Source organism: Saccoglossus kowalevskii, chromosome 8 (assembly GCF_978046115.1).
Source record: "Saccoglossus kowalevskii chromosome 8, keSacKowa6.1, whole genome shotgun sequence".
In the NCBI taxonomy this organism is placed as follows: Eukaryota; Metazoa; Hemichordata; class Enteropneusta; family Harrimaniidae; genus Saccoglossus; species Saccoglossus kowalevskii.
Genome location: NC_140648.1, coordinates 2,734,829 through 2,758,551, shown reverse-complemented (window position 1 = coordinate 2,758,551; position 23,723 = coordinate 2,734,829). Strand labels below are relative to the sequence as shown.

The 23,723-nt window shown below is 33.1% G+C and overlaps 2 protein-coding genes across 3 annotated transcripts; both read left to right on the top strand.

Annotated features, from left to right (window-relative positions):
• The first annotated feature begins 6,659 nt into the window (after positions 1-6,659).
• On the top strand, positions 6,660-15,480 carry LOC144346988 (uncharacterized). 2 transcript variants are annotated; one of them, XM_085502015.1, is made up of 13 exons: positions 6,660-6,756; positions 7,328-7,359; positions 8,141-8,208; positions 9,073-9,139; positions 9,531-9,605; positions 10,451-10,624; positions 10,917-10,972; positions 11,270-11,331; positions 11,609-11,667; positions 12,282-12,312; positions 12,617-12,739; positions 14,062-14,144; positions 15,345-15,480. In XM_085502015.1, the coding sequence occupies exons 5-12, from the start codon at positions 9,558-9,560 to the stop codon at positions 14,106-14,108; spliced, it is 600 nt and encodes a 199-aa protein (XP_085358141.1). In that variant the 5' UTR covers positions 6,660-6,756; positions 7,328-7,359; positions 8,141-8,208; positions 9,073-9,139; positions 9,531-9,557; the 3' UTR covers positions 14,109-14,144; positions 15,345-15,480. The 2 variants fall into 2 exon arrangements, with proteins under 2 accessions (XP_085358141.1, XP_085358140.1); XM_085502014.1 differs by lacking the exon at positions 9,073-9,139.
• On the top strand, positions 15,149-22,374 carry LOC146739222 (alpha-protein kinase vwkA-like). The gene is made up of 6 exons (XM_085502643.1): positions 15,149-15,153; positions 15,345-15,553; positions 17,245-17,314; positions 17,868-17,962; positions 18,904-18,950; positions 20,603-22,374. Exons 1-6 carry the CDS (start codon positions 15,149-15,151, stop codon positions 20,630-20,632), a joined length of 456 nt encoding a protein of 151 aa, XP_085358769.1. The 3' UTR covers positions 20,633-22,374.
• The last annotated feature ends 1,349 nt before the right edge of the window (positions 22,375-23,723 follow it).

Below are 23,723 nucleotides of genomic sequence, written 5' to 3'. Positions count from 1 at the left end.
TGCCAGGTATTTGACTGTCGAGATATCCTAAGATTTAAAGTACTATTTTTATCTTATAAACCTGTGCAACAATATTAATTTTAACCATATTACATGATACTTTGGACTTGCAAAAATCGTCAGGTGAACCCTTTTCGTTTTTGATGTGTTGCATACGCATTAATCTATACTAATGAGAGAATAAAAATTACATAATCTTCAATTACGCCCACATCTTTGAGCATTGGTAATCCACAGGACATATGGTAATAAAGTAAACGTCAATGTCAATCATTGCCTGAGTTTGAGTAAAAGAATTTATAAAATCTGAGTAATTAATTAATTTAAGCTTTTTACAAAGGATTAATCATGGTCATGTGACAGGCCAAAAGTCAGGTCAAAGTTGATTGCGAAGACCGCAAGTACTCGCAAACAATCATGGACTACGAAAGGTAACTTTTATCTCCTGATATCAGCTAATGTTAATTGTAATAATAATAATATTATTTTCATTTAATTACGTTTTTGTTACGTTTTCCCAGTATATTATGAATTATTATTTTGGATTGTGACAAACAATTTAGAGGTACATGTACATCGTTTTTACTACACGAATAAGGAAAAATATAATTATGCAAATTTGAGAATAGAATAGACTATATATACCGCTCCAACAAAGATATTTCGATAATACATATTAAGTATATAAATATAAGCAAAATATTATAGACATAGTCAAAACAGTTTTATAATGTTTATACAATGTATATGGAAAATATATTTTTGTGTTTAATTATTATTATACAATAAAGCATGATAGTAATGCTACTAAACAACCTTGAACTAGTCTATTAAAAGAAAAATTGGAAATATATACATAGAAATAATTACAGAATCCTGTCAAGTCATCATAACTGTAATACAGGTACAAATAGCAAAATTAAATTACCAAAGCTTAATCCATACTATCTATGCTATGTTTAGTGCCTGTCATCATGGTATTTTTAGCCCTCATTCAGGGCACTCTCATGCAATTTGCAACTCACAAGGGCACATTGGATTGTGGAAAAATTAATAATTATCAACACAAATATCACACATCCACAGAAACCACATCCCTGATATCTGGCAATGACCATTCACAGTCTATGTCAGGATTCAACTCCTCATATTCAGTGTGACAGATTGTCTGCCCCCTGATTAACCTTCTAATTACTCGTGTCAAATCTACAACAAGTTTGTTTTGATCAATGTTATTAAAAGGACATGCTTTCATGTGCTGTAATGAATTGTAATTCCTTCCAGATTTAGGAAAAAGGGGTCTGATGTTGCGAAACATTTTGTGAACTTTATGTCTGTCAGTTAGTGATACGTGTCTTGCATCTTTCATGTTACTTTCAGTGCAAACGTTAAAAGAATTACAAGTGTTAGTGATGACATCAGCAGAGGATGTAATGCGTTTAACAGCATTTTCAGATTTATTCGCTCCTAGATGGCGAATCATGTCGTTAGCATTCCTTACAGAGTGCTCCATCACCAAGTCATTCTCGACATTACGTCCCATTCCTCCTTGTGCATTCACAAACGAACCTTCTAACACTGTCTTCAAAAGAAAATCTGTACATTCAATAACATACTAAGGCTAGAATGTGATTAAAAAAATGCTATGTTTAATTTACAATTACTTTTTTTGGTAGGTTTTTATTGGGTACTTAATGAGTTACATTCCATAGAATTACAAAAAGTAACATAACTTCAAGTAGGTTCTTCCTGGTGAAAAAAATACACTTTGCTACAGTGAGCCTATCTCACAAAGGGCAGTAGAAGATTCCATTTTTTCAGATGGTTTACCATAGTGTTATTTTTTTGTGCAATAAACCTCTCAGACCGGTATACTCTTTTGATATATACAGTCAGTCTCATAAAGTTTTTTTTTCATTCATTTTGCAAAAATATATATGTTTTCTGACAAGCAGTGCAATGAAATTAACCGTTAATATTTCCTTTGGGTTGGAAAGGATCATACACAGTTTACTTGGTATTTTTTGTAACTTTAACGGTTTTCCCCAACAGAATAATAAGTCTCTTCACAATCACAGAATAAATGTTGAATATTCTCTATTTCTTTGTTACAAAAGGTGCACATCTGATTGGAGAACTTAACTGGATTAATCTTATTGAGTTTCTCATTTGTATAAATGATTCCGTGTAACAATTTAAATTGGAATTCTCTTAATTTACAATCATTTTTAACATTAATTTATACATGTGTTTCCATTCTAATAATTCTGGTTTCATTATAGCCTCCAGTGCTCTGTGACCTACCGGCGATGTGAACACTCTGTTTCTTAATTCCTCATTCAGGTTTGATTTTGAAATGTTTTCCAATGGTGTATGAATTCCTGAGATGGTTAAACATACCTCGTCTATCTCTTTTTCATTTTGTTTCATATCACCTGGTATGGCGGCCACAATGCCTAACCACTTTAGTTTTGTAATTAATGAAAAGTCGTCATTGGCCAAAGTTTCCCAAGGAATCAAATGTTTTCCATCAAACAGATCCAAAATTCTATATATTCCCATTTGGGCCATCTCCTTATAATAAACTGATTTGCCACCTATTTTAATATTTCTGTTAAATAATTTGGTTTGTATCAACATACACTTTCTTGGTTTCCCCCTCCCAGATCCTAAGATTTTCCGAAAGGAAGTCAGAGCACCGAAGCGATAATGCTTCAAAATGATAATTACACTTAAAAATAAGATTGCCTCCCACCCCAGACAGTTGGTTTTCTATAAATTGCTTATATGGATGAGTCAGGTTTGGCTGTATATACCTTTTGATCCATAGGATCCTCTGTTGCTTTCTTAAAATATGTAAATCAGGCATACTAATGCCTCCTTGGCCCACGCCCCCTATCATTGTTCTCTGTGCTATTTTATCCTTTCCTTCCCATATAAAGTTATAAATAATTCCATGTGCCTCTTGGATGATCTTATTTCCTATTGCACAGGCACCCACTATATAATTAAATTGTGAAATGCCGAATGTCTTAACAATTCGGACTTTCCCAAATAAGGATAATACCTAAATACCTACGATTTTGATAGGGGACGTGGACCACTGGACCCCGAACAACTTTTCCTGTTGATCTTTCCATTTGCCCAGCCAAACTCCTTCTGACTTTTCTCTATTTACTTTTAATCCTGAGCATCTATTGAAAATTATAAGCAAACCAATTAGTTCCCAGGCGGATTTCACATCTGACAGGAAACATGACATATCATCTGCGAATGCCGCTTCCTTTACTTCTTTTCCCAAAACCCCAACACCCCTGATATCATTATTAGATCTGATGGCCACCAGCAGGGTTTCTAAAACCAGAATAAAAAGCATGGGGGACAGGGGGTCTCCCTGTCGTACTCCCCGTTGAATCTCAAAGAATCCTGTGCTATACCCACTATTCATGACGCAGCATTCCACATTATTGTAGAGTGCTTTAGTCCAGCTGACCGTATCAAAAGCTTTTTCAAAATCTATGGCTATTAACAATGCTGCCGCCTTTGTCTGTTCTGTGAATTGATAAGTTTCACATAATCCTGTATGTTACGATCCTTTACAAAAGCTGCCTGAGTTTCACCGATTAGGTCCGGGAGAACCTTTCCCAAACGCCCTGCGAGGGTCTTAGAAGCCATTTTTACATCAACGTTCATCAGGGAAATCGGTCTCCAGTTTTTTAAAAATAGTTTATCTCTTATTTCAATAAGAGTAATAGTACTTTGTCTTTGAGAAGTGGAAAATTTGCCGTACTGAAAAGCGCAGTTTAAGGAATTTATGATGAGTTTGTTCACCCAGGGCCAGTAGGCCTTGTAAAATTCTACAGTCAACCCATCGTTGCCGGGGCTTTTATTATCTTTCATTTTTTGTAATGTTTCAAAAACTTCCTTGGCGTTTAGTTGTCCCTCACAAATATCTTGTAGGTCTTTTGAAAGGCTTGGGGTCTCAAAATTATTTAAAAAGTTAATCATCTCAGTCTCGTTTAACGGCCCTTTGAGAGTACAGTCTGGAGTAAATTTTTTTGATTTCCACTAAGATTTCCTGGGCTTTATCAATAATTTGTGTTTCCTTAATTGTAAGTTGTTTTTTACTTGACTTCTTTTTATTCATCTTTTCCAGTCCCCAAAAATATCTATTACATTTCTCGCCTTTTTCGTACCATGTTGCCCTTGATCTAATTATCGACCCCTCTGTCTTATAATTGTAATGTTCCTCTAACTTTAATTTCTTCCATAATCGTATAGTTTTCATCAGTTGGCTTTTCGGAACACACTTGTTGGGCGTTTGAACTTTTATTTCAAGGTTTTCTCTTTCCTGTTTAGATTTTTTTACCTTTTCTTTACTATATTTAATTGTAAATTCCCTAGTTTTATATTTAATGTACTCCCATAATTTGTGTTTATCCTTTGTATCATTATATTCTTGCTCCCAGCTTTTTATTTTGTCTTTAATCATTTTATCATAGTCTTTATCTTTTATGAGGGACGCATTAAATCTCCAATGGGAGGGTCCATGTTCTTGGTGGTGTTTTTTCAAACTTTGATCTGAATTCATACCTGGGATTATGTCCACCTTATTTGTTATGTTTTGCAGGGTATCTGAGATGATAAAATAGTCTAGTCTGCTTTGTTAAATGAATGACCGCTTTCTACGCCAAGTAAATCATTTTTTGTTATCATTCCGAATTTTCCAAATATCAATGAGGTCAAATTCTTCCACTGATTTTTTCCATGGTCTAAAGTTCCCTCCTGACTAGACTGGCGCAGTCGGGCGATTAATTTGTTTTTCTAGTGTAAATAAAATTAAATAAATTGCGAAATGGAGGTGTTAGCGCAAAATACCTTGTAACTGCGAAATCTCCCCGACTGGTTTATTCTGCATGGCCCTCTATCGACACTGCAGGAAGCCGTCGTTTTTACAACGGGTAATTATGTTAATGAGTGTTCTAATTGACAATCATCTGAGCCAATCACAGCGTCTCTTCAACTAGCCTCTGACCGAGAAGACGTCGGCTGATTGTAGCAGTCAATATTTTTTTAATTCTACGACTAGTACGAGTCACTTTTTTACACATTGTGATGAATTAGAAACGACGACTACGACAAACTCGAATTCAACGTGCCGCCATGTTAGGTAGGCAGTGTGACCTTTACCATGTTGACCTCATTATGCACGTATTTCCGCGCCCACCTCATTATAATATGTGCACCATGACTATTTAATAGCAATGAATTTCCTGCAGAATATACCAGTCGGAGTGATTTCGCGCTAACACCTCCATTTCGCGATTTTTAAAAATTGTATTTAAACTACAAAAACAAATTAATCGCCCGACTGCGCCAGTCTACCTCCTGACCTGTCTAGGTTATTTACTGTAAAGTTTGAATCTCGGCCCCAGATGATTGTATCATCTGGGTCCAAGGCCTCCTCTGTTAAACAATTCTTGTGCGACTTAAAAAATTACTTATGTTGTGCCTCTCTATTTGGCGCATAAGTGTTGAGCAGTATGTATATGGAGTCATCAAAGTTAATAATGTTAAGTTAAGATCCACTTAAAGCAATAGTGCGTATAATGCATAATATCTTCACTTGAAGTTATAAATTGGAAGCCTACCCAATTTAGTATAAAAAACAACAACAAACACACACACACAAAAAAACAAACAGATCATCGCTCATCTACGGCAACCGAGGTGGCTCACAAATTAGCATTTTATAAAATAATTTTTACAATTCATTTACATTTTGAAAATTCATTTTTTTATATAATTCATTTTTAATAACCATTTTCGGTTCTGAAATCGGTTTTAAAAACCCATTTTTGTTACTGAGATCTGATTTTATTTTTAAAAGTAATTATTTAAACTCATTTTTGTTTTTAAAATCCATTTTCATTTTTAAAATCCGATTTTATTTTTAAAATCCATTTTTGTTTTCAAAATTCATTTTCATTTTTAAAATCAGATTTCATTTTTAAAATCCATTTTTGTTTTCAAAATTCATTTTTAAAATCCATTTTTGTTTTTAAAATTCATTTTCATTTTCAAAATTCATTTTCATTTTCAAAATTCATTCTCATTTTTAAAATCCGATTTCATTTTTAAAATCCATTTTTGTTTTAAAAATTCGTTTTCATTTTCAAAATTCATTTTCATTTTTAAAATCCGATTTCATTTTTAAAATCCATTTTTGTTTTTAAAATTCATTTTCATTTTCAAAATTCATTTTCATTTTCAAAATTCATTCTCATTTTTAAAATCCGATTTCATTTTTAAAATCCATTTTTGTTTTAAAAATTTGTTTTCATTTTCAAAATTCATTTTCATTTTTAAAATCCATTTTTGTTTTTAAAATCCATTTTTGTTTTCAAAATGCATTTTCGTTTTTAAAATCCACTTTCGTTTTTCTTGACCTTTGAACTCTAGGTATATATGTATTTTTCACTTTGAAGCAAAATTTCTATCATAATTTGCTGAAAAGTCACTGTTATTTCCTGCCTATCGCATTAACTTTAACATAATAATTGTTTTTAATGACATTCTCATTTCGATACGATATTCGATTTGTGTTTTCAATATCATTTAAACTTTCAATTTCAAAATCCATTTTCATTTTCACTTTTTGACCTGTGACCTCGCCCTCTGACCTCATACCACGTGACCAGATTTCGTTACTCGGCATTGATCCTGGCACTGATTTCCGTCATTGAAGTTTTTATGGTAAGGCTACTTTGCGTCACTTTTCTCCAGTCTAGAACTTATTTAGCCGTTGTTCCGCGGCGTTTCGGGGTTCATAGAGGGTTCTTGGCTTAATCTGTCTGCTTACAACGTGCCTGCAGCGTCGAGTGCATTTGTGGTCCGGCCAGTACACCGACGGCGCTGCCTTGTACACCCTACTCGGTAGCACGCAGCAGAACCACGGCTATAACTTGTTCGAATCATAATTATATCTCTCATTTTAACTCCATTGACCAACTAACATGGCTGACCGCGCTCGAGGAAATGGACAATTGTGCTCTGAATGAATGTATGAATGTATGTTGTCGTATGTAGTTACCGTCAAATTATTTTCATCAACTCGATCTGGGTTCAGTGTCTTTACATAGCCCAAACGCAGCTGTTATACTTTATGTCACCGTTATTAAAGTTCGTTAGGACATGTTCATTTTTTGGAGGAGTGTGTGTGGTGGTATATACGGTGGAGATTTATCTTCATCCATTTGTCTCAAAAATTGCTATTACAACTTCAGTGCAATTAATTTTCCACAAATGTTTGTTTTTATATGTGAAGTGCAAAAATGAGCAAGAGAGCAAGAGAACGAGGTATGTGACAACATTTAATTTTGAATCGCACATGTAGTAAGAGTCTACCCATGTTCACTGACGTCTGCAATCTGCCATATTTTAATTGGCAGAACCTGATTAGTTCCTGATAGAGACGATCACGTGTTACGTGGCTATATTTAAAATATTGTTTTATTTTGTAGTTATAATAGAAGTAGTATACAGAGTAATTGTCTGCACTAACATGTATTAATTATTTGCTGATATTGTTGATCTTGTAAAGTGTATTAATTCTAACTTTAATATAATTACAATAAAAAACCCTTGAACTACAAATTGTAATCCCTCTAACGGTGTTTCACACAGGGACCCAAGTTCAAATCCTACCTTAGGCTGAACTTCAAAGGGTGGACCCCTACCCAGAGAGATGGCCACACAGCCCTGTCATGTAGTCCCACTTCTGTGGCAAAATGCACTACCGATATGTGTCGGCACTAGCACTTGCGATTTGCACATACAAAAAAAAAAAAATGTCAGGGGAGACATTCAATTTCCCGAACTATCATCTGGCACAAAAATATATTTAAAAAAAAGAAAGATGTGCATTCTACTTTGTAATACATGCAATACTATATGGCAGGATCACAGCTCAGACTGGTTAGGGAAAGCTATATTCTGTGATCCGAAATAAGAAAATTTAGTATCTGATAACATATTTTAATAATCAGCTTCAAGATGTAAAAATCAGGGTCACTGGTGCCCCCTCTTAGCTTTCACTGTTTCAGTGCATAAGTATTAATACTATTTTTTTTTCATGTAGATACTTGGGATAAAATAAGGGAGAAGCAGCGAAAGCTGTGAAAAGAAAAGACTACTAAATGTCCTCAGGCAAGTAGTATTAATTTTTTCCTATAATTCTCAAAGAATTTTGATGTACCTAGTATTGTTCAAGCTTTTTTACTGATAGTTTGCTGATCGTCTGTAGCACTCTAGTATAATGTATGAATGGTATAAATACCAGTACAGTGAAGGATGGTGTGTGATTTGTGAGTGTTAATATATCCTTTGGTAAAAAATATTATGGTTAATTTTGTAAGAAGTTTACCTCTTATGATAGCTGTATAATGGATGAAGGAAATAAAGTATTAGGTAGTACTCTTGTTCTGACAGTAACAAGTTTAAACTCTTTTGTGATCATGGATTATGATTAAATAGAATTTAGTGGAATTGTCATCATCATATCTGTTGTAAATTGTTTGTGGTTACAATAATCCCAGTGGATCATTCAAACGAATGTGTCTTTGAACAGGGAGTTTCACACTTACCCGGTAGTTTCCTACAATAATCTATCAAGTCATCTTGGGTAATGTTGAACATTTTTTTTGGTGTTTTTTGACTCATTTTTGTGAAGCACACAATGGGAGTCTTTGCAGTTAGTATTCTGTGTGTGTGTGTGTGTGTGTGTGTGTGTGTGTGTGTGTGTGTGTGTGTGTGTCTGTCTGTCTGTCTGTCTGTCTGTCTGTCTGTCTGTCTGTCTGTAATAGCACCAGTTGCATGTCCTTATCTGCAACAGTTTGCAGATAAGAACATGCAACTGGTGCTATTTTGTTGTCTTTCAAGATATATGACCAAAATATCAGGTCATCATACATGGTCATTATTCCATTAGATATTTACACCATAGCTACTTGGAAACCACTGATATCATTGCTTAAATATAATATTTGCATTTCATGCCTTCATTACTTTCAGCACACACAAGTCCTTTCTAAGCTTTCTTTAATTTGTATTATCTTTCCCAAAATGGAGAGCTATACATGTAGGTATTGAAATTGCTTTGTTATTATCTTTGTCTTTGGCATAGGCACTTGCTTGTTACCAAGATGAGGCAAATAATTTTAATTTGATTTTTCTCATACTTAAATGTGTCATAGATTATACATTATGAATCAATTTGTGTGCATAATATATAATTACTTCAAGATCTTGCTGAAAATGTTTCCTGTAATCGCCATTAAGCTACGGTATTGACAAAAATTCTGTTTGGAATATCAAGATTTTGTTATATTTTTGGCAAATAAACTTTAAATATGGTGTTTTAAGTTGTTTTAGTAACATCCATATTCTTAAAAGTTTCAAAATTGATATATAAAATAATGTGAAAAATGCACAAAGCATTTGTTAGTGTTTTTGCTACATTTTCATTGCAGTTGCTGACAGTGACTAAACTTGTTTTTATGCCAGAGAAAAAAAAATACAAAAAAAGCGACACTTTAAAGCAGTTGGTAAGATATTTGTATTCTATTGCTCTATATATCATTTGTGGTTGTTTATTGACGTCAATAATTCACAAATAATTGCAGCAGTTACAGTTACTATCTTACATAGAACAAATAATACTTAGTTAGATTAGTTAGAGATTTAGTCAGTATTTTGACGATGCTCAAAATACAGGAGAAGGGAATAATCTCACCATAGTTCAAGCTGCTTATATAAGTGTTGGTATTTTGATAAATTTGTTTTTTTTAGTGCGAGGTTCAAAACAGTGATCTGTATTGCATTAAGAGCATCTATTTATCATCATTTCTAATACTTGCCTGGGCTTGCTGCAATTTTGTTCCTAAAAAACACTGAAAATAGTAACTTGAACTTGTCGCTAAACATTTCTCAAGCATGCCTGGGCGAACAAAGTCAAAACTTGGTATGAACATCGCATATGTTGGGTTATATTTTTAATTTTCAAACATGCTTTGTTTTGATGAACTATGAAAATGTTGTTCATTTTTGTTTTATTTGAAATAATTTTAATTTTTTAATAATTTTAACATATCAATACCGACCTTGTCTATCTACATCTTTAATCGTGTCACACAGTCACTAAATTGTGGACAGGGACTATGCCATTGACAATAACTTGTTTGCACTGTAATTTCAGGGAATTCTAATCAAGTTGAAAATAGTTATTTTCACTAAAATTAGATAATGTAGATTCACATCAGATACCCTGCAAATTTATTTATTGTATAAAATGCTAATACCAAACACCATATGAATGTGTTTATAGTTAATGTGAATATGTTTAAGGTTTACACTGGTATACATGTTATTCTGATGCAAGTCTCTTTTATAGGTGGAATTCAACAAACCTGTGACAATAAATAATGTAATGTTAGCATGCTTGACTTTCTTCAAAGTCCCAATTTCCAGGAAAAATGACTGTAAATTGCTTGGAGGGCCAAATGGTCCTGAATATAAGGAAGATTCTCATATATGGAATAAAACAACATTTTGCTTCTACTGTCCAGTAAGTGTATTTCTGATATTAAAACAAATCCTTAGTTAACCAAAATAACTACCTGTTGGATTATTTTGCTATTTGATGTATTAGGCCTGTACCAGAATTACACTCAGTAGCTAATTAATTTATTTGTGCAAATTAATTTGCCTTGTTAATTAAAACATTTTTTGTGTATAATATATTTGAAACACATGCGCTCATTTCCTGATAAAAGCTTACAAAGATATCAAAATTACTGGTGGGGAAAAAAAGTCACCAGGCAATATGTAATATTTGCTAAATCCTTTTAAATTTACAGGATTTTGAGGATGAAGATGGTGATGCTGATAGTGATGCTCTATCTAGTGAACCAAAGTAGGTTGTTCTCATTAGTGCTAAACTCTTTCTGATTAGTTTTTAAAACACAGTAAAACCAAAATAATTTCATGTATAGACTTGTTCTACTGTTTTTGTCTGTTTTTTTACTGTTTTTGTCCCATCATTTATATAAATAATCCGAAATGGCTGACTAATCTAATTCAGATACAAATTGTGATATGATGCAAATGCTGCATCTTTCAATGACTGTTTTTAACAACCCTATGTCTATTTCCATGATGGCAAATTAACTTACAATACAATACAATATTTATGCAGTATTTTTTGTTATAGAAGTCTACTTTCTGACCTATCTATGCACAATAGTATTAGCAGTATTCCAAGTAGCCATAGTGGTGAGTATTTGTTATGTATATTAGATGAATATATTAGAACAGTTATAGGAGTCTTCACTATTTACACATTGTCTTGGACAATAATGGATGAGATACTGAGATACAGTCAAGCTCAATATTTCAGTGAATATCCGTGCCCTGTTACCATGCAATAATAGGCAGTGCAGAGTTCTTTATTCCAATTATAAATGTACATGCAGTGTTAGCTTGTTTGTTGGATTATGCTTCAAAATACATGCATGTTTATCAGTGTAATAGAATACATTGTTATTCACAGCTTCTAGTCAACTGAAACATTTGGCAGATGTGGCAAAAGTGAAGTCAGCAAAGGCCAAGGTGTGTAACCTATTTTTGGTTATTAAAAAGTAGCTATATAACAGTAAATTAGCTTACGTAACAGGTTAAAATTCAATCTATTTCTAAATAGAATTTTAAGTGTATATGTCGATTATTAAATAGTGCACAATCAAAAGCTGATGAGATCATGGAAAAACAGGCTGGAACAAAAAGTAGCAAAGTTTTATTTTATTTTTTAACTTAATATGCCAAACAAAGTACAGGATATTACCAACAAGGTAACCTGTGTTCATAGACGCGTTTATGAGTCGACCATAAAGAAAAGACAATTAAGATGTTAGTTCGCACCAAAACATAAAGTACCTTCACTTCACTTCAACACCTCTGCATGTATTTAATTTCATTGAGTTGTGATGAGCTCTTCTTAAGATAGTGAGGAACAGCCCAAGACATAATAATAGTTACCTAATCATTAAGAAAATTAGATAGGTTATTTGCATGTACATGCATTTGCACTAAAACACCTTGTCTGCACATTTTTCTAAATCGTCTGAGTACCAAATTGCATTTAAATATACTCTGGTGAAACAACCCAGAGCATCCTGAAAATCAGTTAATTATTATGTAAATTATAATCTTGTATATTCTTGCAGGTGGAGGTCAGTGGTAGGCAGTCAACTTCTGGTAAGTGCAAATTGAAATCAAAGGTACCTCATAAGAGGATATCACCATATTTGTCAATTAGAAGCGAATATATGTATATACGGTAGAAAATTTGTCATATACCTTGTCCTTAAAGTATTACTACTTTTGACCTGGTGACACCTCTGTATTTGGTAAAAGGAACACATTGAATTACTGATGACATTGCCGTTTTATCCAACTGATGTTTCTATAAATTACCATCTGTAAGGCAGTTTTAATATCATTGTTTTTTAGTACTTATTTATTGTTTTTTATTTATCAATGTTGCTTTCCTTATTTCTAGAATCATCAATTTTTTTGAATGCACAAAACAAGAAGGGATTGGAACAAGGAGGGATGTCTTCAGTTAGTGTGGCGACATTGCTAAAATTTGGTCAAAGTATGGCTTGTACTGCTTTGGAGTCTGGTAAGTTATTGCCTGAATTAACAATTCTCAAGTAGCTCTAATTTGTTAATGCATAATGTCATGTCATCATAGTCCCAATCACGTCAAATGCATCCTTGATGTTGCATGTAATAATAAAACCATGGGTAATGAATTGGTATTGGGTAACATTTCAGGTTTATTTACTGATTATGATTTTTAACACATTGTGCTAATCAATTGCAGTCAGATTGCCTGACATGTGTACCTTCCAATAAAGTATAAACAAGATTGGTTGGTTAATTAAGTGGACATCAAATTTTACATCTTCAAGCACTTTGGAAATTATCATAAAACCACCAATACATGAAATACCACTTTTAAAATGAGTTTGTTTTTCATTCTGTGTTGTTAGGCCCAATCACAAAAGGACAGCTACTTTGTTTTAAATACAGTTCATCTGGTGCATGTAACTGGGATGATGTACCACACACACTTTCATTCCGCAAAGGAAAGTTACTTGGTAAAGGAGGTATGCGAGAGGCATACAACTGTCATATATTAGAAAATGATTACCTGAAATCAGGCAATTATGTCCTGAAGCATCATTTCGATGATCGCATTCAAGCTGTGTATGAAAGCTTTTACCAGGAACAAGGAAAGAGTTTTAAAGATGTCAGATTTATAATGGCAAAAAGAGTAAGGGCGTAAATGCATGTGCATACTTAATGTTTACGTTCTTTTATAAGTATGGAGTTTCATTATATTTAAAATATAATTATTAATCAGTTTTTAGCATTTTTAATCAAATTTCTATAATGGTTGAAGCATGCACTTTCTAGATATTATTTTTTTTATTCATAAATTTACAGACCAAAATACATACTGATCATTTAATTTTAGTCTATTTACATATTTACACTAGTCATTCCAATATCTGTACATGTCTTTGTTTCTGTGTGCCAATGTTGACAAATGGTACAATCGCTGGTTGATTTGAGAATTTTCAGTAATGTTATTAAAATTTGATACTTTCCTCTCTTCAGTGAAAAAAAAAAAATTCCTTTTATTGTTATAATATGAAGCATGTAGAAACTCAATACTAATATGAATAACACTATCATGCTTGAATCTTTATCCAATGCAACTAATATCCAGAAAATATGAGGAGAAAAAAATCTAGTCAATATTTGAGATTTGAGGAATGTAATTTACATTTAGTAGTGTAACATTGATACATCATTCTTCAAGAATGAAAATAGATAAAAACAAAATTCCACTATCTCTAAATCTTTAATATACAAATAACTAACAGATTTTAATAACTATTTACCAATTAATTTAATGTATTTTTATTTTTTCAGGAAGTCCAGACTCAAATGCTTGGAAATATGCTCTGCAAAGTTTTTAAGAAAAATGTACCACCGGAATATGGCGAAACTCCATGGTTAGTTCAAGTTAATCCCAGTTCAACTAGTATTTTTGACTCCTGTGTGCAAAGCACAAAAAAGGGAGTCTTTGCAGTTCGTGTGTCTGTCTGTGTGTCTGTCTGTCTGTTTGATTAGATTTTGGTAAAAATCCATGCATATGAATTACCTAATTTGCATGATAATTAGCTGATTTTTAGCTGTTCCATGATTGTTCCACTGATATCTAAAGAACCACTCATTGGATTTTGATGAAACTTGGCACATAGATGCTCTGAACTAATGCGCAGATGTGATTAGTTTTGGGTAAAAATCTGCAATATTAATCACCTAATTTGCATAATGATTAATCAATTTTTGGATTTTCCACTGATATCTCAAGTAGTAATCATCACATTTCATTTGGTACATAGTTACTTAAGGACTGTGCAGAGACCTGATTAGTTTGGGGGTAAATATTTGTGCATATTAATCACCTTATTAGCATAATTAGTAAATTTTCAGCTTTTCGCCTGATAACTCAAGTACTGATCATCATATTTCAATGAGACTTGCTACACAGATCCACTAGGACTATGCAGAGACCTGATTAGTTTTAGGGTAAATAATTGTGGATATTAATTACCAAATTTGCATAATTAGTTAATTTTTTTCATGAATGTTCCACTGATATATAAAGAACCACTAATTGGATTTTAATGACACTTTTATAGAGTATTCGTCATGTTTTTGGTAAATACTAATATGCTTATGCTTCTTTGATTAGTTTCTGTTTTGACACATCTTAAAATGAGACAATCTTTGGGTCAGGTCTATTCATGTGGTCACCCGCAAGGGTGTTCAGAATTGGATGTCATTGACCCATCTATTAAAACTTGTTATTGTGTCCATGCCAGTATCTCCTAAATACAATTACTGTTTATTAAATCCTTGAACAATAATAATAGAATAGCAAGAAGTACATCTACACCACCATTTTTTGCTGATTCGATTACAGTATATTATGCATGTCCATTGGATAATTATGATGTAAATGTGTTGTTGTTGTTGGTGGGCATGTCTTCAACAGTCACAATCAAACTATTTTCTTGAGGGTGACCTGTATCTTATCTTGGGATTGTCTATTACTTGACATGGTTACTGCAAAGCTCTATAGGACAGTGGAGCTTGTATGTAAGCGCACATTTTTCATGTTTATTGTGTACATCTTGTCCTTACAGTGTTGTCCCATGTTATCTGCTAAAAGTTGATGATGACATTGTATATTACACACTTGAAGAATTTATTCCTGGAAAATTCATCAAATATCTAAACAATAATGGAATGATCAACAATTTGCTTCCATTTGATATGGTTGACAAGATGGCTGCTTTTGTTCATTGGGCATATGCAAAATACAATGGGAGACTATTACTAATGGACTTACAAGGTAAATATTTTAAATGTTTATGAATATCCTTGTATTTTTGGTAGATAAATGCAAACTTTGAGTGGGACTTCTTTAGAATTATTTACCACAGATATATAAAGTTTGTAGGTTATTAGTCCCCGTTCGGACGAAGTCCGAAAACGGGGACTTATAATTCGGTCTCCGTCCGTCCGTGTGTCCGTGCGTCTGTGTGTCCGTGCGTCCGTCCGGAGTCGTATCTCAGAATCCCTTGGACCGATTCCGTTCTTTCTTTGCATGTGCCTAGTACTTTATGTGGGACATATGCACATGCAGTGGTTTAGTGATTTGATTTAAAATGGCCGACTGGCAGCCATCTTGTTTTTTGAAAATGTTGTATTTTGGACATGCTTTGCCAGTTTTCATTCAAACTTGGTACATAGATTATACATGTTAGGATACATGTCCATGATGATTTATTTCACAATTGGATCAAAGATGGCCGACTGGAAGCCATCCTGTTTTTTGAAAATGTCGTATTTTGGACATGCTTTGTCAGTTTTCATTCAAATTTAGTACATAGATCATACATGTTAGGATACATGTCCCCGACCGTCTGTGAGTTCCTGAGTCTGTCCGTCCGACCGTCCGTGTGTGCGTCAGTCTATCCAACGTCATATTTCAGAATTCTGTGGACCGATTCAGTTCATTCTTTGCATGTGCCTAGTACCTTATGTGGGACATATGCACATGCAGTGGTTTAGCGATTCCATTCAAAATGGCCGACTGGCAGCCATCTTGTTTTTTGAAAATGTTGTATTTTGGACATGCTTTGTCAGTTGTCATTCAAACTTGGTACATAGATTATACATGTTAGGATACATGTCCATGACGATTTATTTCGCAATTGGATCAAAGATGGTCAACTGGCAGGCATCTTGTTTTTGTTTTTTTATGCGGTATCTTGGACGTGCTCTGTCAGTTTTCATTCAAATTTGGCACATACATGTACTTTATACATGTTAGGATGCATGTCCATGACAATCTGTTTCAAAATCTGGTCAAGGATGGCCGATTGACAGCCATCTGACTTTTTTGCCTTACTACTATATTTCCACAATTTATGTACCATTTTCATTCGTATTTGGCACATACATCATACATATCAGTGTGTTTCATAATCAGATCAAAGGTGGCTGAATAACGGCTGTTTTTATTTTGGCTATATTACTATGACACGAAACAAGTGTTTTGATGTAAATAAACAATCTGTTGTATACGCCACTTGGAACTCAAGTTTCAAGGACACGCTCGCGACAACCCCTCCGCTTTAATATGACGAGCACAAAGAGAACTTAACGGGGACTGTGTCATTTTCAATGACTTGTTATAATTACCTTTTAAAGAAAAGGCTTGTTTTGATTTTGTATTGGGATCTAAAGTATACATGTATATTTCCCCCATTTCTATGAATGTAGAATGCGATTATTGACCAATTGGATACTGTCTCATGAACTTTGGTTTGTGTTGTAGACTAATTATTGACAATGGTACATGTAGTAATGATGATGAGTAAGTTGTGGAGTAAATGATTAGCTATTTTGTATAGTTACGTAGGACTACAAATGCAAAATATTGCCAAATATTTTCTACTATATATCAAGTTCTAGAGTACTTTTGTCTATCATACTATAGTTCAATAGTGGTCTTATTAATGACATACAATTTTGCAGGTGTTGGCTATACCTTAACTGATGTTGCTGTTGCTATTTGGGATTTAGTTGACAGTGAAACACATGATTTGTAAGTATTGTAGCCTTATTAACCTTTCTTGTGTAATTAAATGTAGAAAGTATATTAAATTATTATTAAATTTGTGTTAGAATTGTTGGTATCTTTCCTTTTTTTCTTTTGTCCTATTAATCTTTTTAGTCTAGTGTGGGTGAAAAATACCCAACAGTCCAGGGCAGTCAGTTTATTTCCAGTACAAAGAAGCATTTCTAAGGTGCTTTTAAATATGAATTTTACTTTCATCACCTTTGAAAAATAGCATAAATATTGATTGGTTTCTGTATTTCATTAATCAGTCTTATACACTGCATACACAGTGTACAGAATAGTTTAAATTCTACTAATCATAGTTTGTGTTACTATGTTTCATTAAATTAGTTCAAAGCTGTTTATGGATTCAGCATAGTAACAGATGAATTATAATTGTTTAGCATGTTTAGCGTTTTAACTAAACTAAAATATCATAAATATGGAATACAGTTGTCTAACCAGTTACTATTGACACACTCCATTTTTTTATGTAAACATAATTATTTTCCCTGCTAAAGTTTTACGTCTATTACAGGTTATTTGGTATGGATAATATTTCAAGGGTTGCGATTGTTGGTTTTTCGAAGGAACATGTTTGCTCTGACTATTGTGCTTATTTAAATCTGCCTGGTAGGTTGAGTTTTATTTGTAGTCATTTGTTATGAATGGGAATACATCAAAATCCAATTCCAGAATTGATACTGATTACACATTTATTGTTTGTGTGCTTGCGCATATTGCGTTACCTGAGGTCAACAAACCAAAATGTAGGACAGATTTTGAATATTCCAAACATGCACAGTTTGCAGTACCGGTACATTGCTTGTCATAAAAAAGACTCCCACAATTAAAAGTGCCATCATCCTTCAACTAACTCGTATCAGCCTCCAAAATGTGCACACCATTCTGCCTAAGCTAGTACAATGAATATGCAAATTATGTTTGGCTATAGCATAATATTTTCTATTGTTTGGGGGTTGGAAAACGGTCACAGCCATATTTTCTGCGCAAAGCACACGTGTACAATCTCTTTTTCAGTTTATTTTCTCTGCAAAAATCATCTTCCAACTGATAATCTGTTTTAAAACTGTCTTAAAAGCTGTTCCAAATATGCTGCTGACTTTTCAGCAGTTGCCTGTCCATTGTTCTTTTGACATTTGTTATTTTTAGTACCCTTGCTCATTGATAGGAATGTTACACATAAATGATTGATATATGGGGTCCTCAGCCTACTGTTCACATCTATTGTTGATGACATGTCTTGTGGATTGGTTCTACGTTAAGCATCTTTACATCTTGGACTAAGTCTGAAACTGGGATATATAGATTTATTTATTCTTTTTTTTGCCATATTTGAACTTATATGATGCTACATGCCCATAACTCTTATTTGTGCACAATTAGGATATTATATCATTTTTGATTCAAAATTGTTCACTGTATTAAGATAGTATATTACCAATACAAATTCGATCAAAAAGTCTAAATTGCCATACATCATAGTTTGAGTATATACGGTGAAAAATCATATGTAGCATTACAATTGATTATGAAATGTATTTTTTTTTAAGCTATGGAAGAGTTATCTGAGAGTATGATAGATGATGAGCTACCAGAGGTAAGTTTTTTAACAACTTTCTGCACATCCATTGAAAGAACTTGCCTCAAACAAAAGTGTTCATGTAGTGCATACAAAGCAATAAACAATTACTAGGTTAATGAGATTGACTTTGTTTACATAATAAACAAGAACTACAATGAACTACTCACTCTTATCAGTGGTACTAGCTAACAGGTGTTTCCTTCCGACATTTGTCAATATAAATTGATCGACACAAAAACAAAATGTTTCCAGCTGTCCAGTGTTGAACATCTGTCAGTTTTACGTAATAATAATAGTCTTTATTGAAGTCGTATACTAAAAATCTTTCTTGAGTTTGAACAACAGATGTCCTGTATGAAAATATCATGCAAAACTTGAGAAAATCTGATAAAATATTTTGACTGTTTCCACTTGACTGATCACTGGTGATACACATCAAAGGTCACTGATCTCAGTGGAAATATGCATTGTTGTATGTGTTCAATGAAGCAAATCATTTATCTTGTAATAATATCCTTGGTAATGTATCTCCCAAATCTCATGGGAATACTATACTGGGTTTCAAAACCAACTCATGAAGAGATTTTTTGCACAGTCTGATACACATTTGCAAACCTACCAATAAAATATTTATAGAAAACAAGATGTCAGAAAATTACTATAAGCACTGCTATGAACTGGGTGCCAAACTTTGATCAAGATCTGAACTTATTGAAAATCTGTTTTTTTTCAAAGTTATCAAATCAAAAACAATACATAAAAAATACATAAAAAGCAAAACGTTGCATCCACATTTTGAAAAGAAAATTGTACTAAAATATATGTATTCTGTATTTGACGAACAGTTTATTCGACAAATGAAAATTCACAGGAATTTGTTTCAGCTATTAGAACAGAATGATAGAATCATTAATTTTTGACAGACAAATACTTGGACAAAACCCAGCTAAGATTTTCTGTTATCTTGCATGTTTTATGAATCTATTTACGTCTAAATGCAGCACTTTTTTTCTGAGATGAGGCATTTGTTTTTATACTAAAATATCTGAATTACTTTGAATAAAGCTGGAAATTATGTCCCTTAAAATAATTAAACAAATTAGGCACCAATGTTTTTGTAAGATATTTACATCTATTAAGGACATTCGGTAGATTGATTCCCCACTGTTGGTTCAACCCCAAAACTTGTTTGTATTCAAAATTATGACAATGCATATTTATATTGAAACAAACTATGATAAAGGGAATTATATTATATAACAATGTGCAAGGTCACCAGAGTTCAACTATGTTTTATTATGTCACATGTCCAAATTTCTGTACAATATGTGAGTAATGGTTTGATCATAGTGTCAAACATTTTCAGATAGATTTTGATGGGAACTTGTTTTTCCGAGTAGAGCATCTGCTTCAGTTTGAAAAATGCTTTCAGAGCCCGATTTGTCAAGTCTACTTGTGCTATATCTAGGTTCCCAGTGGTATTTAGTTTTATACCAAGATACATGTATGACGATACTCTTTCTAATTCTTGATCATTCACATAAAATTCTATATACCGGTAATGCCAAATGCATAATTATATTAAGTATACTTTATGCATAGAATCTCAATCTAGATTAAGATAAATATGAGACCTGATATCTGATCATGATTTTCCTTGTTTACAGGTGCAATTGAAAGTGACTGACATGGCATGAATAAGATGTGTAGTATTATTAGTCCCCGTTCGAACGAAGTTGGTATGATGATTCAAACAAATTTGCCTATTGGCGGCAATCTTGTTTTTCATGGTACCCATGCTACTTTATCTTGAATACAATGAACGTTTCTGTTTAAATTTTGTACAAAGGTAGTATACAAAGAGATACATCTGCACCAACATTATTTTTGTAATTCAATTTGGCTGGCTGACGCTCAATTTTTATATAAAAGCTCTATAAATCGTCATTTTTACATGTCCGAAGCTGCTTCTCAGAGATGACTAGGCCAATTGGATCAAAGTTGGTATGATGATCATACATATTGGGTTATAGTTGCATGTCATATTTTTTCTGTGATTTAAACTAATATGGCTGACTGGTGGCCATTTTGTTTTTCATGATACCCATGCCTACTTTCCCATGTATGCAATGAACATTTCTGTTTGTGTGTCCATCCGTCCATCCATGCGTGCATCTGTGCGGAGTCGTATTTCAGAATCTTTTGGACCAATTTTGTTCATTCTTTGCAGGTGCCTAGTACTTTATGTGGGACATATGTGCATGCAGTGGTTTAGCGATTTGATTCAAAATGGCCGACTGGCAGCAGTCTTGTTTGTTGAAAATGTTGTATTTTGGACATGCTTTGTCAGTTTTCATTCAAAATTGGTACATAGATTATACATGTTAGGATACATGTCCATGACAATTTCTTTTGCAATTTGCAATGGCCAACTAGCAGGAATCTTGTTTTTTTTTAAATGTGGTATCTTGGACATGCTTTGTCAGTTTTCATTTAAATTTGGCATATATTTTTTACATGTTAGGATAAATGTCCGTGACAATTTGTTTCAAAATGGCCGATTGACAGCCATCTGATTTTTCGGCCTTACTACTATATTTCCAAGATTTATGTACCATTTTCATTTGTATTTGGCACATACATCATACATGTCACTTTGTTTCATAATAAGATCACAGATGGCCGGATAAAGGGTGTTTTTATTTTTAGCCATATTACTATATCTCTGTCACCCATGTATCATTTCATTCATATTTAGCATGTCATAAATGGATTCATGTACATGTACATGCGGCCATCTTGTTTGTTAAAAATGTGATAACTATGACATGCTTTCACTTGTGATCTATGTTTTTCTTTGCTATGTCTTAAACTGGAGGGGTCGTCACGCAACACGTGTTCGAATTTGATGTTAATAAACAATCTGTTTAGACTCAAGTTTCAAGGACCCACTCATGACAAGCACAGAGAACTTTCACAAATTTAACGAGAACTGTGTCATTTTCAATGACTTGGTTTTTACAAATCCATCTCCTATTAATGGTTTCAATCTAATCTCAATGACTTCATCAGAATCAAATTGATATGTCAGATCACAAAATTAACAATGACTCGTTGATATGAAATTTACCATTGTAAAAAAAAATTGACATATAATTTTAGTGAGTTTCTAGGGTAATAATAGTTTTCTGTTATATACAATGATGGTTTCCCATAATCAGATGTTGTAATAATACATGTATTTGGCAATGAATACACTACAGCATAGACCAGTCATGATATTTTATGATAATTGTACTGACCATTTAAAAGAAAAACAAAATAATACAGTTGCAATATTTCAGTGTGCAGGCATTTCTGTATGACTTTCATCTACCCCCATGCCTGTCCAGTTATGTAAGTTATTTTTTTATGTTAATTAAATGTTACATTGAGTATACACTTTTCTTGCATTCTTGGTGTTAAGGCTGATGTTTGATGACACATGTATATGTTACAAACATCACTAATTTCTCAAATATTATTGCAGGTTTTTATTATACACATTAAAGTTGCATTCCCACCTTGCAAATATTTAAAAACATCACTCCCTGAACAAGCTAAAACATGAAATGGATTTAGTCTAGGAAACCTCACTAACAGAGTTGTTGTGAGCGTGTAGCTCGAAATAACTAAGATTTCTTGAGATGTTTGCTACTCATACACTGGCTGCTTTAATTTAATACTGTACTTGGCAAGGTCAACATAATTCCCACCATCTGTTGACATTGACGACTCAGAAACTAGCTCCACACCTTAAAATACTGCCATTATTTCTCATAATATGTCGCTGAGCAGTGTGACAAGAATGCACGATGAAAAACCAATTCCATACTAGGTCAAATATGTCTTGGTTGAAGTAAGAAACAAAGGACAATATCAGAGCATCGGTCCTGTCAGAGAAAACTGCACAAGTCATGAGGACAAATTAACAACTCCTTAGGATGTTATTTCCAGATTAATACAAGTTCATGACACACAAAAACATTAATTCTCAACTCGGACGAATGGACCAGTTATGCGACAAAGGACACTCGTATAGTGAAGCTTCTAGTTAAAGCACAACATTACAGTCTGTGCTAAAGTTCTTGTATACCAAATATAAAAATGGTATGATAAATAGAACATTTCCATGTTGTTGAAATCCACCATGGCATTGCATGACCAATTGTCAATTTTTTTAACTCTAATTTACATACACACTACATATCAAATTTCAGAACAATGTGGCTAGTTTGCTGTGAAAAATATATAAATTATAACACACTAAGTCATGTCACACACTATACATTTTATTCATGATAGTTTAGATCATATATCACTTATGCTACAACAATATATTAGTATCGTATATTTTCTTAGGTCACTGAAGTATTGTAAATAGATCATGCAAAAAACAGGAACAGAGGACGAATAGAAACATTGGGACAATTATAACAAAACGGTTCTTGGCCACAGTATTTGCAGATCTTTCAAAATTACACATCAGGATTAAAGGTGTTTCTAAGAAATACATAGGCTGCTTTAGCATTGTTTACATTAATAATGTTGAATTCTTCAGATATTTCGTTATCTGCTGCTTCTCTAAATTCTGCTGACAGATAGTCTGGTAGTCCAGTTCCAACACCCATTTCTTCTGCTACAGATTCAAGGTCAGTATCAGATACACTGTATCCCATATCTCTGGCACCTGCAAAATTAATAAAATTCATACAATGAAATTGACATATTAATACTTTAAAAACTAAA